Source organism: Corvus moneduloides, chromosome 14, assembly GCF_009650955.1.
Source record: "Corvus moneduloides isolate bCorMon1 chromosome 14, bCorMon1.pri, whole genome shotgun sequence".
NCBI lineage: Eukaryota > Metazoa > Chordata > Aves > Passeriformes > Corvidae > Corvus > Corvus moneduloides.
In genome coordinates this window covers 4,454,748-4,470,216 of record NC_045489.1, presented here as the reverse complement: position 1 = coordinate 4,470,216, position 15,469 = coordinate 4,454,748, and the positions used below count along the sequence as shown (strand labels likewise).

The 15,469-nt window shown below is 40.4% G+C and overlaps 1 protein-coding gene across 2 annotated transcripts; it reads left to right on the top strand.

Moving 5' to 3' along the window:
• Positions 1–295: 295 nt before the first annotated feature.
• APOOL (apolipoprotein O like) lies at positions 296–14,394 on the top strand. Of its 2 annotated transcripts, none has more exons than XM_032124023.1 (9): positions 296–343; positions 4,338–4,442; positions 5,018–5,137; positions 6,178–6,232; positions 6,388–6,486; positions 6,840–6,931; positions 7,290–7,376; positions 8,918–9,074; positions 10,747–14,394. In XM_032124023.1, exons 1-9 carry the CDS (start codon positions 332–334, stop codon positions 10,842–10,844), a joined length of 825 nt encoding a protein of 274 aa, XP_031979914.1. In that variant the 5' UTR covers positions 296–331; the 3' UTR covers positions 10,845–14,394. The 2 variants fall into 2 exon arrangements, with proteins under 2 accessions (XP_031979914.1, XP_031979913.1); XM_032124022.1 differs by lacking the exon at positions 296–343 and adding an exon at positions 1,958–2,037.
• The last annotated feature ends 1,075 nt before the right edge of the window (positions 14,395–15,469 follow it).

Sequence of the window (15,469 nt, the reverse complement as noted above, 5' to 3'; positions counted from 1 at the left end):
TCTGAGGGCCATGCCGGCTGAGGGGGATTCTGCACGGTCTGGGCGCGATCCCTGCCCTGGCTGAGGGGGATCCCTGCCCACCTTGGGGCGATCTTGGCTGAGGGGGATCCATCCCTGCCCGCTTTAGGGCGATGCCAGCTGAGAGCGCGATCCCCCCCATCCCTATCCGCTTCGGGGCGATCCGGCCCCGGCTGAGGAACATCCACCCCTGCCCAGCTTGGGGCGACGCCGGCTGAGGGCGGTCCCGCCCGGTCTGAGCGCGGTCCCGCCCCGGCCCCTCGGCCCCGCCCGGCGCGGCCCATCCCGGGCGCCGTACGCGGCGCTGTCCAACATGGCGGCCAAGGTGAGTGTCCGCCCGCCCTCAGGCCGGAGCTGCCTCCGGCCCCGCGGCTCCGCTGCCCCTCAGGCTCCGCTGCCCCTCAGGCTCCGCTGTCCCGCGGGCTCCGCTGTCCCGCGGCTCCCGGGGCGGCTCCGTGCGGCCCCTCGGGAGCGCCCGGCCCGCCCGCAGCTCCGGCGGTGCTGGGGGAAGGAGCCGCGGGTGCCGCGGAAGCCGGGGTCCGGTGGAGGAGTGGGGCAATGAGGGGTCTCTGTGGTAGTGTGGGACCTGAGGGGGAAAGAGCTGGTTCGAGAGGTGGTTAAATTATGCAAAAGGAAATAAAGGCAGTATTTCTCTTCTGGTTATTCTGCATCTACTCACAGCCCCCGAAACACCTTCAACTCGAGGAATATCGAGATGATAGTTTGGTAGTAACATGATAAAGTGCTAGTAGTGCTGTACATCACTAAAACAAGGCTGTTAAAATCACGCTGTTACGAGCTAACAGGGTTACAAGTATCTAAAATAACTCGACTTGTAGGAATAATACAGTGTCGTTAAACAGAGAAAAACGTGCATGTAAAGCTCTAGGCTTTCTCACAAACGTTTAGACAGGTTTTCCAATGTTCACAGTCAAATTGATGAATAGGTTGCTCTCACATGAATCTTCCTATTTACTTTTGGAAAGCATTTAAAATGTGTGTATATCTGCAGAGAAAACTATGATGTCAACAAGGACAGCCAGAGAAATTAAAATAAAACATTTACCTTAAGTTTGTTATGGAAAAAGAAATTCTCTTTGGCTTTGCTGTCTGGCTGGGTGATCTTGAAGTAGTTTGGCTCAGTACATAAATCTGAATGATTCAGTACCTTTAGTGAAGTGACGTAATTTTATGTGTGTTCTTTACTATTTACTATGAAAGATTAATAAGAGTTTTATTCTTCTTAAGATTTCACTCTCTGTGGGTCACCATCTGGCAGACCAAGATTAAAACCAAATCCATGGAGGTGAACTGGGAGGATGCTCTGTTCCACTTGTGTGTGGGTTTTTGGTAGTTGTCATTAGAGATTTGTAAATACACACCTGAATTAGGATACTGGGTTTGGCCCCCAAGCTTCTGGCAATTGTCATGTCTTGTGTAACTTCTGGGAAAAATAAACCAAAAGGAGTGAGACAGTTTTCTGATCCACTGCAAGACATCTCAGCGGTAGGAGAAAGTCGTAAACCTATGACTCTTTATTCTTTAATTAACATTTTATCATGGAAAATATGATGTGAGGTAGGAGCTAAATTTTAATCTTATTTTAACCTGGCTAGTAGATTCCCGTTTTGTGATAGAGAACTCGTATATTTTTATATATAAATCCATGCATCAGATTTTTGCATATACTCCACTCCTTTGATTACATTTGTTTTGAGGCTGTTCCTGCTTTCAGAGCAAGTTTCCTGACTCATGCTCCAATTCTTGAAGCAAGTACACAGAATTTGTAGTTTCAGTGGGAAACAATGTCTTGGAGATTAGCATAAATTAACTATATGGTTTTATTATGGTTTAGTTTGTATTTTGCATCTTTTGAGTGCAACGTAGTGAATTCTTTGTAGTGATGCAGCTTTTTAACTTTTTTTTTTAATAGAATCTGTATTTTTTATCTTTGATAAGATTCCAGCACTTTGAAGCAGATTGTTTGAAATGCAAAGACTTAAAGCCAAAATTATCCAGGTACATTTGACAGTTTTATTATTATATTTTGATTGGTCTTACTCCAGTTCTACTATTAAGAGGCGTAGCTGTAACAATTTTCTGCTAGAGAGTGTATAATGCATTTCTTCAGAAAATAATTGCTGTTCAGGCTTCTCATCAAAAATAATGCCATGTCTGTCTTTGGTGGGCTTTTATGCCTAGGGGAAAAAAAAAATCCTTCAGTTGTAAGTACTGCAGGTCAGGAACATGGCAGTGGTGTTACAGGTAATATTTTAACTCCTGCCACTGACATTCCCTTCTGCTGGTGTTTAGCTCTGTGTCCCTGCAGAATTCATCTCCAGAAATGTCACCTGGCCTCATGGCTTTTGTAGCTGCAGCAATTTCCTGAATTCATCCAAAAGAAGATTTTTATTTCTATCTAAGTCAGTTATCAGCTGATGCTCTGAAATCATTCTACTGGCTGAACATGTAATTCCAGGGTGTTTCACAGCTCTAGCTTGGTGCAGGTGTTTTTCTCTGTGCTTCTTTCTTAGTGTTTGATATATCAATATGATCCTGCCGTTTCTTAATTCTCAGTGACTTCTGTAGAAGTTTTCATAGGTAAAATGCTTTTTGATTTCTTCAGCTAAACAATATATGATTTTCCTTGCTTAATACATAATGCCTCTTAAGAAACTTTTAATAAAATAATTTCGATAAATGAATATGAGAAACAGCTTAGCTAATTGAGTCTTTTTAGTGCATCTCATGATTAGATAAGGAACAGGATAAACAGCTCCATGCAGTGAAGCCTCTTTAATGCAGTCAAGGTGATGTTGCTTTTTCTTTCACTCTGGTTCTTTGTGATTTCAGTAGAAAAGGGTGAAACCCTCTTGGAGTAACTGTGCCAGTGTAAATGTTAGCCAGTACAGCTGTTTCCTTGGATCTTCAAACATTTATGTGTTTGTCTGCAGGCACACAAAAGTAAAGCAATTACTGTCAGTCAGGAGCTAGACCACTTTCATCATTCCCAATATAGCTTTCTCTTTTACACTGAGCACAGAACTCCATTGTGACTTTTAAAAATATATGAATTTTTTTAAGTGAACAGTACAGCTTTTCCATGCTTTGTCACTTTTAAATTCAGTTGTGCTTCTAGTGTCTACTGAAAATTGGTATCTTGTTCTGGTAGCATGCTGTACTGAAATAAGCAATCTGAATTATGATAGGTTTTAAATAGTTTTTCTTTAATAATTCTTTGAAAATACAGAGATTTTGAAGACACACACCTCTTCTAGATGATCTTCTGTAGCTCAGACTGTGGCATTTTGCATTTCTTATCAGAGAGGCAATTATTGTGCTAATTGGGACTTACTTTGATTGTCACCCTCCTCTCTCACGTGGTCTCTGTGTCCTGGGCCTGTTGGGTGTCACAAGAGCCACGATCCTGGGCTGGGCACATGAGCCAACAGAGCATCCCAGTGGCTTTTCCTGCTGTTGGGCATGGAAGGAAAGATGGCAAGTGGCCCTTGGAATGGCAGCCAAGAGCTCAGCTGTACTGAGAGTTTGATGTTGCTGTGTAACCTTCACTAACGCTGGATGTTAGATCTTTAGTCAGCGTGTGACTGACTGGATTCATGGCCAGCCCTGCTGGTGGCAGTGTGGCTGATGTTTATTTTTTGTATGTAAGGCTTTTCTCTGCAGATTCTGGCAGTGGAGTCACCTCCATCTTCCTTCTGCCCACATCCACACCTCCCCACACAGCTGGGGCAGCAAGGGAAGCACACAGACCTTTAATGTCACGAGTTTTGGTATCTCCCCCTGCGCCACTGCAGACACAGACGTGCTGTGGGCTCAGTGTCTGCTCACACACCTGGGGATGGCCCTCCCAGTGAGGAGAGGGGCAGAGCTCTCACAAATTCCTGCCCAGGGTCACTGCCCTGCTTGGCAGTCTCTGGGGGAAGAGGAGCTTGCTCTGTCTCTGCAGCAAATAAAATCAACATGTTTTTGCTGAAATGAGTCATTCATTGACTTGGAGTTCCTGCATGCTGAGTAAATTACATCTGAATTTATCCTAACAGGTGAAGGAAGCATCAGTGTGCCTTTGAGCACAAAGTTCTTCCTGGTATTTTAGACATAAAACTGTTGTCAGGGATCTTTAACTTTTTCTTTACGATTATAATTTGAGAAAATCTTCGTATAAGTCAGAAGGCATTTCTAAAAAGCATAAGGCTTAAAAAAGGTTTTAAAAGTGACTTGTTTAATCCCATATTTGATGAAGCCCAAGGGAAATTTTTATTTCAGCATTAAGACTCCCTTTTTTCATCTCTCTGTCCCAGGTGGCAAAGCTGGCAGCTGTTTGTTCTGGGCTGCCATTTGTATGTATTACTGTATATGCAACAACAGAAAAGGAGTCAAAAAGTCAGCTGGTGAAGCCAGATAAGGTATGAATCCTCCTTTTTGTTGGTCTTTAAAATAATACTGGAAAGATCTGCAGAATAGCAGCTCTTTCCATTGAATTATATTACTCAGTAACTAAAATACATAGCAAAGTAATACGTGATAATAAATAGCTGACAACTGTAGCTCAAATAAAGCACAAAGTGTTACTAAATTAGTAAAGTTTTATCTCATTGTCATTATTACAGTAGTTCAAAACTGAAGTCAGAAAAGGTAAAAATAGAATACTTTCTGATGCATCCTTTTGTAATGTGCAGTTTCTGGTAATACACACATCCATCTAATTATTCTTGCTCATGCCTTTGCTGAATGATAGTTTGTCATACTCAGTAATTTTGCTGCTTAGAATCTGTAGAGTTGCTTCAGTTTTCATTTCTAAAGAGTGAAGTCACACTTGAGTCAGTTTGGAACTCTAAAAGTTCATAATTCCATGTAGAGGTTTTGTTTGCCATATTGAGAACACTGAGCATTTGCAGGCTTGAAAAACCCCATTCAAGTGCAGCAGCTACTGAGAATAGAGAACTCTGTCCCTGCTGTACAGCTGTGCCTTTGTTTCCAGCTCCCAATTTACAGTGCACCCCCTCTGAAGTCGAAGTACATCGAGGAGCAGCCTGGGCACCTGCAGCAGCAGCTCTCGGCAGTGCGACAGACGACCGGCCGCTACTTTGGGTGGTGCCAGGTAAGGAAAGCCTGCACCCAAGGCTTCCTGCAGTTCCTCAGCACTCGACTCACCGCTGAAAAAACAGGTTACTTCCCCCTGGAGGATTTCTTGCAGTCTCTTGTCTTGGCATAAGATAATTTAGGATGGAAAAATGAGCCCTCCTTCTACAGCAGTAGTAAATTCGTGCTGGTGGAACTTGAGGACGTTTTGGAGTCTGAAATTCCAGGTGCAGTCCATGGAGAAGGAGCTGCTTTTAAAGGGCAGTACCTGACAAAAAAGACAGAGTGCCTCTCATGTACCTGTTGCAGCAGGGTGTTCCTCACAAGTTGTCAGAAATACCTCCCAGCTCTGTTACTGCCTGTTCCAGGTGGAGAGGGAACTGTGGGGCCTGTCACTGCTCTTGTACCTGCTGGGAAGCAGCAGCTTCACCCTGGCTGTTGGCAGGAAGAGATTTTATGCTTGTGTTTTGCTTTTACATAAAAATGTAGACCCTAATAGTTGTAAAAAAAAAATTCAAAACGTCTTCCTGTATTTTCTGTAAATTATTAATTCATTGGTCTGTCAAAATGTTGTCAGTGACTGCATGACTGAAATACTCTTGTTATAAATCTGTAGCAAACTTTTTCATGCCATTAATCAGTGAGAGTTCCTGACACTGAGTAGCAGTGACCTCTGGCGGTACAAATTCGGTGGTGTTCTTCCAAACGGTTTTCCTGAGAGACTCTTTAGGGAAGAGATTGTATTTTATAATTGAATTTTCTTATATTGTACAGTTGGCGTCCAGGTGTTTTCCTACTCTGCAGTTCCTGACATGTCAGTTTTGAAAGTGAGCTTACATTAGAGATTTTTTTTTTAATTAATTGTCAAGGTAAGTTTTAAAAATATAAAAATGTTTGTCACAAAGAGGGTAGATCTCTGAACAGCCTTTCTAGAAGGTCACTGATCTGGTTTGGGTTTTTTAAAGTTACACAATAATTCTTTGTCTCGTGCTGAGATATATGTGAACAGCTACTTTTGCAGAGATTTTACTTTCTGGTTTCATTTTTTTTTCTTTGTAGAGTGCTTTTGTCTTTGTTAAAAACGGAATAGTGGATGCAATTCAGTTTGGAAAAGGTAGGCAAGTCACATACTTGTCTCATTTCATGTATATTAACTCTCAGTAAAATCAAAGTTTTCATCTTTATTTCTTAAGTGGGAAATAAAATAAAATTACTAATATTGAATTTCCCTGCTTCTTTTTTGTCTTCTTTTTTTTTTCCATTTTGTAGATGCTTATGTTTACCTGAACAACCCTCCCCCAGACTTTCTTCCCAAAGCCAGTGTAATTACGGTGTCAGGCTTGGCTGGTGTAGTGCTGGCAAGAAAAGGTAGGGTTTGCTTCTTTCATTATTGGTCTGTGGGATATGGAGCATGTAACAATTTCTGTGGTCAGAGTACTCTTCTGAAACATTGGCAAAACCCTGTGTGACTAAAAGAAAAATCCTCCCTGGTAAATTGAAGGGACATTATTCATTGCTGTTAGAAGCTGGCTGAGACCTGACAGAGCAGGATTAGACAGACTAATAATACAATTGTTCTTCTCATTCTTCAAAATATTGGAAAACCTAGTTGGGGATTATTTCTCTTCCAGAATGTCAATGTCTCCTGCATTTAATTGCTACAACTATTTAGTTTGCATTTCATTATTGTCTAATTATTCAAAATACTTGGCTCTGTACAGGTTCTAGGTTTAAGAAAATTGCTTATCCATTGGGACTTACTGCTGTAGGATATTCTGTTTGTTACCCAGCTCAGTCAGTGGTCATTGCTAAGGTAAGTTTCTGGGTTTATCTGTGGTCAGTTCCAACATAGTGAGACAAGTTTGGATCCTTTAAAACTGGTGCTCCAGTCTACTGTGCCAGCATTGCCAGAACACTTTTTTGCTGATCAGGTTTTGATTTCATTTGGAGTAGGTGGATTTAGCATGGGAATGTTTCCTGTGGAGTCCTAATACCAATTTAAACATTATTTACAATTTGCTTGATGTAAGGGAAATATGCACTAGATGTTGAAAAGCCTTAGTTTGGGGTCAAGCATGTTCTCATGCAGACATGACTAATTTCATTTGAATGGCATGTGTGTCGATGTATTTTTAAAGCTGTTGTTAAATTATGTTTTTCTAAAAAAATAGGTAACAGGGAAAAAGTTACTTTGTGCGAGTCATCAAACCTATGAGGCTGTGAGGTCACTGTGGGCAGAAAAAGAAACTGTCTCCAAGGTAGGACTTGGGAAATAATGATAACTCACACATTGAGAGGGAGATTAGAAAGTTGTGGACTCCTCTGCTGATGTTGTTTAACGTTTACTGATTGTGTTAAGCAAGGCACAAACCCCAATCTGATCTTTTAGTCACTTCAGTGTTTAATTGCTCTTACACGTTTCACACCCATAGATACTGAGATCCCCTCTGTAGTGCACAATACATGCAGAGTGCACAGGAGAAGAATGAGTTTCTCTTAGAGCTCATTTTTTATCTTGACATGAAGGATCCATTCTGATTCAAGCTTTGGTCTTAAGCAGCCCCTGAGTTTAGGCTAAAGACACTCAGGATTACAGTAGGTATGAATGGCTTATTCTTCTACAACCCTTTCAGGAAGTCTGTTTGAATTACCCTGTGATTTATTTCTTTTCCTTGTCCTGTCCTCATTGCAACCATAGTAAATAAATGATCAGTAACCTCTTTATATTGACCTATTATGTATGAAAAATGTATCATGGTTTTTGACATTCTCTTCTCCAGTAATAACTTTCTCTTACAGAGCAGGCTTTCTAACTCTGACATAATTCTTGTTCTCCTCTGAATTCCCTCTAGTTTCTCTGCTTTTCCTGTTTTTAGGGGATTTTGTGTGTGGTTTGTGTTTTTTAAGTGGAGTGGTCAAAATAGGACACAGTAAACAGCTGAGGCCTTGCCAGCAGAGAGTAGAGGGCAATATGAACCTTCTGTAAATTACATATGGAATTTGGGTTAGTAATCCCGGAATGAAACACGGGTTTTATCCAACCTGAAAGGATTTTTTTCTCAAGTGGAAATTTATAAAACCTTGACAAAAGTAGCACTTCCTGAGAAAAATTTCAGCTTTGTGGAGTAATTTTTCCTTGCTCTTTTCAAAGAAAATTTCAATTTCTCAGTTATACTAACATGTAGAGGTAAATTTACAGTGCTCACTGGCATGCAGTCCTCACCTTTTATTTCCTCTGAGAAGCACAAATGGAATTCTGAGTTTTGAAACTGAGATTCAGATAACTGTCATTAAATAATAGCAAAACAAGAATTGATGTGGTACAGACACTTCTGCTAACTTCATTTTTTTCCCTGAGTGAAGCCTGTTCCCAAGATATATTAGTTTTCATTACTAAGGTGTTAGAATGATTTATCTTTCTATCTTCTGCTAACTAGGGGTAGTAAGTGTTCTGTAAACACTCAGTGCTGTTTCAGTCTTGTGTAAGGCTAAAGGCTCCTCACCTGGAAATGAACTTTTTGGAGGGTCTCAAGTAAAACCACAGCTTCACTCCTAAGTACATACTCATGTCAAATTCCCTTATACATGAATTTATTCTATTTGATCTGTGGGGTTTCATGAATTTTACTTTTTCCATCTGTGTCCCTTGTGTGCAGCTGACTAGTTGAATATCATTGTATGATGTCATATCTGAAAATAATTTCATAAAAGATAAGCTTCTAGACTTGAAAGCTTTATTTTGCAATAATGTATTAAGCATGTACCCATGTGCTTTCTTTTATTAATGTTTGGTTCACAGCTGCAGCAAGAGTCAAAACCAATTATGCAAGAAGATAAGAAAAAGAAAGGAACTTGTAGTACCAAACCTGAGTCTGCTGTTGAGTCAAGATCATTGAACAGAACAGAATCTTTGCCAGTAGAGTGTTGGAGTAATGAAAATCCAGTGCCATCATCAGGTGAATTAAACATTTCAAGTGTAAACTCAGGGCAACTTGCAAATCCAATTAGTTGACTTAATTCTGTACTTACTCTTGCTCTAAACTGGAGCAGACTGTCAGTGCATATTATTCTTGAGAGCATATTTTACATGCTGTCATTTAATACATATTTCAGAGCCTCAGGGAGGTGATAATTTTCTCACTGTGGGCCCTGTCGCAGTATCAGAATTATATATTGTCTGTTCTCTCTCAGTAATGTCAGACACCCAATGTTAATGTAAACCAGATTCCTTTGTAGGCCAAAATAAGGAGTAATCCAAATGCAAAACACACAAAAAGGTTTTAATTTTGATTATAATTAGAAGATTGAAGTCTCAAATGGACTTCATTACTTTTAGCCTCTGCTAGCAATGCAGAGATGATCCATAGTGGAAGGAAAGAGGAGTGAGTATATGAGAAATGAAGCATTGGATTTTATTTTCCTGGGTTTTTTGCAGTGGTTCCTTGTGCATCTTAAATGGTTGAGATGATCAACTGATCATGTAACAGCCTATTTAACAGATAAAAAAATTTGTAGTCCAATTTGTAAGAGAAAACAGTGGAATTACCTTATAAAGGACAACTAAATTTTTTTTTAAATACTGTTACTTTTTGTAAGGGCAATTTCTGAATTTTATTTGTTACAAGGAAATAACTTGGAAGGAAGGAATTGGTTTTTCTGGAAAGCAAGCAGAACATACTTGAGTGAAGGTTTTAATCTTTTTTCCCTTTATTTTCACTATAGTATACATTCACATCTTTGCTTTGCACCTGAATTTTTTCTGATCTAGCTTGTGGAATGCTTTGATCTGTTTTTACATTTGCTTCAGGCCAAACTGTCTTTATTGGGTTTGTGTATTTAGATCTGTCTTTGCTTTCATAGGTGGAATTAGTTCATGTCCCTAATACAGCCAAAAATATCCATGCCCTAAATGAATCTGTGTTGTCAGAGATGTTTATTTTCTCCTTCGAAATGGGGCAAAGTTTTCAGGAGAATGTAACACCCTTTGTTAGACCAAGTGATGTAGCTGGAAAAGAAGTAGATAAGGAACAGGGGACACAGCCTTGGAAAACCTGCCTTTACATTCCCTTAGAGCCTCTGGAATTGCAGTATCATTAAATAAGTCAGCCTGTGCACTGTCCTTCAGGGTGAGTGGGGGGGTTCAATGTTTTACTAAACTCAGTTCATGGGTTTTGGAAGTCATGAAGTGAAACCAGGTAAGAGTGCTTGTCTTCCTTTGGAATTGTTGCCATCTGGCAGCAGCTTCAGGGAAGATCTGGCAGGGTTGGTTTTGGGAGCCAGCTCTGCTCCTGGGAGCACTGGGGCAAGAAACACTGGAGATTTTTTTCCATGCCTCAAACTTTCTTGGGCAAAGCATCACAATTTCTTCTCTCACTCTGCTGTGTTAGAGGTGGTATTGGAGAGTGGGAGGAGGTCCTGCTCTCCATCCACTGCTGTGCTCAGCATTCCCACATGCCCTCATCCTCTTTTATCACATCTTAACACACTTTGAACTCGAACAGAGAGATTTTGATCTTTTCTTAGTGTTTGGTAATACAGAAATTCTCAAAATGTAACACTAAGCTTTTTTTCCCTACAGCTCAAATATATGCATATTTTTAAATGATATTTCTTTACTATCTCTAACAGGAACAGTGAAGACATCAAAATTTAAGCCTGATGCAAAACTTGTGGACCATGGTCAGTCCAGCCCAGAAGATGTGGACATGTACAGCACCAGAAGCTAAGCCAAGTCTGCTTTACAAACTGCAAAATATTACAGATAAGGGGGAGGGAAGAAGGGAAGGAATAATCTTTACAATACATACTCTGTGAGGTATAATTTAATCAGATATTTTCTTATCTCCCGATTTGTATTATTGACGTACATGATTCTGTTCAGTGCTTATTTTGTTCCTGACTCCATATAAGCAATGGGAATTCACTCAGTGTCATTAGTGAGACACTGAGAAAACAAGATTTGTCAGTGTCTTCTCCCAATGAGGTTTCTCTGTGCCAAACTTGCTAATAAATGTCACTTCACAAAGGATATTTGAGAATGCAAACATATCTCTGCTTTGGCTCAGATGTTCATTGATCTGAAAGAAGAATGTGGGGGATGGGGTTTGCAGAGGCTTCTTCGTCTTTTATCTTTCAGCTCTGGAACAAAGTGCAAGTTCCTGCTGGTCTGAGTAGCCTTAAAATATCCATGGTTGTATCATGTGAACAGCAATGGCTTTAATGCTTGTGTAGAAGAGTCACAGAATAATTTGGTACTGTTTGCCTTTTTCACAAAGGTGAATGGAAACAACTCTGTGTCCTGCACACCTCTGGTGTGTTCAAATGTCACTGAAGCTGGGCAGAAACATACAACTGATCTCTAAACGTCCTTTCTAGACTATGCATCAGTTTTCACCTACTTCCAATACTTGGAAGAACTGTGTATAAATTTCTTAATCCATGAAACTGATACTGAATTTATATAAAATCCATTAGAAATGTTTAGGAAGCTGGAAATTGGTAGTTTCAAGGTTTAAACTGCTGACAGACAGTAAAAACGCAGATGTGGTAGGCAGCCAACTTTTTCTTCTCACAAGTTTGTGTGCAGTACCCATTGATTTAAATTCTGTGTTTTTCCATAAGAATAATATTAGAAATTACATTTCCTAGGATGAAACTTTCAAACACTGCTTTTATCATTATGTATATCGCTGTACTTCTGTTCATCTTCCATTTCTCTTCATTCTGTTATCTTTCAATTAATGAAAATTTGCTTTGCTGTACAATTGAGGGGGAAGCAAGAGAAACCATATGAACAGGTAGTGTGATTGGAAGGCTAAAGCCTGAAATGCTGCTGTTCTCAGCACTGGGATGTGATGGGATATTTGCTCCTGTTTTCCTGAAGAAATTTCACAACCTGATTTGTTTTTCCAAGGCTGATAATGCAAAGGCAAATGACCAGTGAAATACAGGCAGAATTCCTGGTGTCCCTGTGGGATTAGCAAAGTTATGAGGAGATGCTACAGGATGGAATGTGCAGAAGGCACAAATGGTGAATGTGCAAAAGAAGTAAAGCTCTTAGGATGGTTCAGAAACAAACTGATATTTTAAAATCCAAATTTCAGGCAATGTTGGACTTCGAGTCCAGTGCAAGGTGAAATCAGAAAATGGGAGTTTAAAAAGAAGAGTTCTATCAGTTAAACTTGCCTGGGGCAGCTGACAGGATTTAATGTGTTTTGTTTCTTTAATCATCTCTTAAAGGCCCAGGCAACTGTCAGAATTCAGGCAGCTATCAGAGGATATTAAATCAATCTTCAGAGAGCTCCTGGACATGACACATTCAGTGTTTCATCACGGAGAGAGGAGTAGAAAAATTAGGTAGCTGGGCTTCATATACCATTTCCAGGGAAACAGATGAAGACGTAAGTGAAAATCGTGAAGAAATTATCATTTTCAAGGGCATGACTGGATGCCAGAAATTGTATTATCTGTCTCCCTTTGATAACATTCTGGATAAAAACATAAAGGAAAACCCATCTGCTCTGCTCCTAAATTGTTAAATATTAACTTTGAGTGATGTGCTACCACAGCAAGTCAACAGGAAAGGTAAGATGCTGCAGATTTGCTTGGATTTTGCAGGAGTTTACTGTGGTGAGATTTTTCAGGACATAGTGAAAACTCTGCCCAGGAATTGGTCTCCTGGGAGCAGGGAGAGGAGCGGCTTTGGATTGCTGTTACGGAACCAGCACATCTGCCCTTCCCAGGAGAGCAGGCCTTAGGACACTGGCGTGGTGCCAGAAACTGCTCAGGGACTTCCCAGGTTTTGAGGGCATTTCCACTCAAAGCTGGTGGTGTGGGTGGGGGTATCCGGTCTGCAGAATGTCCACGGGCTCCTTGGTTGGGCAGGCAGGAGTCAGGTGTCCCATGCAAGCCCCTTCCATTGCAGCCCCTGATCTGGTTCATGCTGTGCATGGCCCTGGTGTACAAAGCTGGGGCTGTATTTCAGTCCCAAATTACTCCTTAGGGCAACATTGGTAGAGAACTAAACTTCAGAGTTAAACATCTTCTGGGACATAACTTAAAAGTAGTGTTCCTGCCCACTCTGATGAATGAACAGGATAAGGGATGCAGTTCTGCAGCTCATGGAATGGAGTCCCTGTGCTGTGTCATTTCTTTGAGGTAGGTGAGAGGAGTGAGCAGCACAGGATTATTCCAGGTCAGGGTTTGCCAGGTGGCTGCCCCATCCCTGGAAGTGTTCAGGGCCAGGTTGGACAGGGTTTGGGGCAACCTGGGATAGTGGAATGTGTCCCTGCCTGTGGCTGCGGGTGGAACAAGATGGGCTTTAAGGTCCTTTCCAACCGTCACCAGTCTGTGATTCGCTGGTGATGCTGCTGCTGCTATTACTGTCACTTTTTAGCTTAGTGTTTTCATCAGCTGAGATTTCTCTTTCTCCTCAAGGTGGGGTAATTTTCTGTTTACTTCATTTTTATCACCAGTTTTTGTTTACTATCCCCACACAATGGGGTTAAAATTAGAGGGTTTATGTTGTGAAACAGGTACAGCTAAAGACAACTGTTCCCTAACTGCAGCCAAAGAAAGTGGGAGAAAAGTATGGGAAATTTTGTATTCTGGCTGGGTGTGCTCTCTGCTTTCAGTTCAGACATCTGAACCTCCAGGGGTTATATAATACTTTACAGCTGACTGCAAGGAGCTGTAGCCACATGTCTATATTAGTAATTTCTAGTAAAGGTGCTATGCAATGGCTTTAAAAAAGCAAATTCACATCTACATGATGCCATCCTGGGTAACCATGTGCCTGACTTGGGCTCTTGAAGATTTCGGACCCAACAGACAAATCTGCTACGGTGAAAAATTAGCATAAAACATGGGAAAAGTTTTATTGTGAGACATGGTTTTATTAATTTGTAGCAAAACACTTTGAAATGCCTCTCAAATGTATCCTTAAAAGTCACTTAAAGTTTATTTCACAATGCAATAATACAACAACATTATAAAAGTAAGAATGTATATTGTAATTTTTATATAAGTTATGTATTTGTGAAAAATTCAGTGTCTTAAAGAATGGGGTCACATGGTATTTTATAATACAGAAATAGGTTTAATTTGCTGCATGTTTTTTTATTTATGGTTGATTGTATTCAATATAGAGAGATTTGGAACTTGTTGATATTAATATTTTTTTTAGATAAAACTGATTGTGATACTTTATTTTGTCATATTGCTGTGAAGCACCTGGAAATAAAGGGTGATAAGATACTTTTTAAAAAGTACATTTAACTTTTGTCTGTTGTTCCATCTGTAGAAAAATTGTCAATTCCTTGCCTTTCTTTTTAAGAGTTCATTTCGGTAATGACTTTGGTTTATTAATGTTGGGGGAAAAACTTCACCCTTGAAGTACTGAAACTCTTCTGGAAGAAATTGCTGAAGTAACACTAAGGACAGATTAATGCTCGATGTCCTAAATTTTGAGAAGTGCTTCCATTTTCTTTTCTTTGGTTTTTTTTCTAAAGAATGGTATAGTTCAGGACTTGGAAAAACTGAAGCTTTTATCCATGCTGAAGGAATGACACTGTTCAAGAAGGAAACAGGTAGTAAATGTGTTTACCTCAGTGTGACTCTGTGCCAGTCTTCCAGGTAAAGCAATTTGCCAACCAAGAGTCATAAATTATGTAATACATGGCGTAACCTAAAGAGTAAATTACTCAAAAGGAGGAAAATTGTGTAAATGAGTGATGTGGCTGTTTTAATGGCAGATTGTCACTGTGATTCATGAACAGCTTGGGAAATACCGTAAAGGTATTGGAATGCAGCACTGTAGTTATCTTGTAGTGAAAGTTTGCAGTATTTCTGAACCACAGTGAAATGCTGAAAATGTACTTTGAATCCAAAATGATAGTGGGGTCCTACGAAGCCTATACTTTTAAAGGACAATCTGTAGGCACTGGACTGTGTGTGGTTTTTATTTTAAAGTGCAGGGATTCCCAGAAGCCAAGCTCAGCTATGTGCTGGTGGTAAGCTGCAGCCAAGAAAAGCTGTGATTGAAGCCATTCTAGAAGTCAGTGTTGCCTTTTATCCTGCCCCAGCATTGATGTGCTTTTGTTGTGGACCAGAGCTGGAGTACAAACCCCAGTGAAACCCTGGGTTCACAGTGGGCAAAGGCAGAGCACCATTGTTCAAGGTGCAGTTAGTTTACAGACATGGGAGATGGATTTTGCTGGAACAACTGAAAGAAATTCCATTGCTGTGACCAGGGAGTGGGTGTAAACTGAGCCTGTCATGGTTTCAAGCCTTGGTAACCTTTTCTGGGCTCTATTTGTAGCAGTCCTGATACCAGTGTTTGGGAAATCTGTAG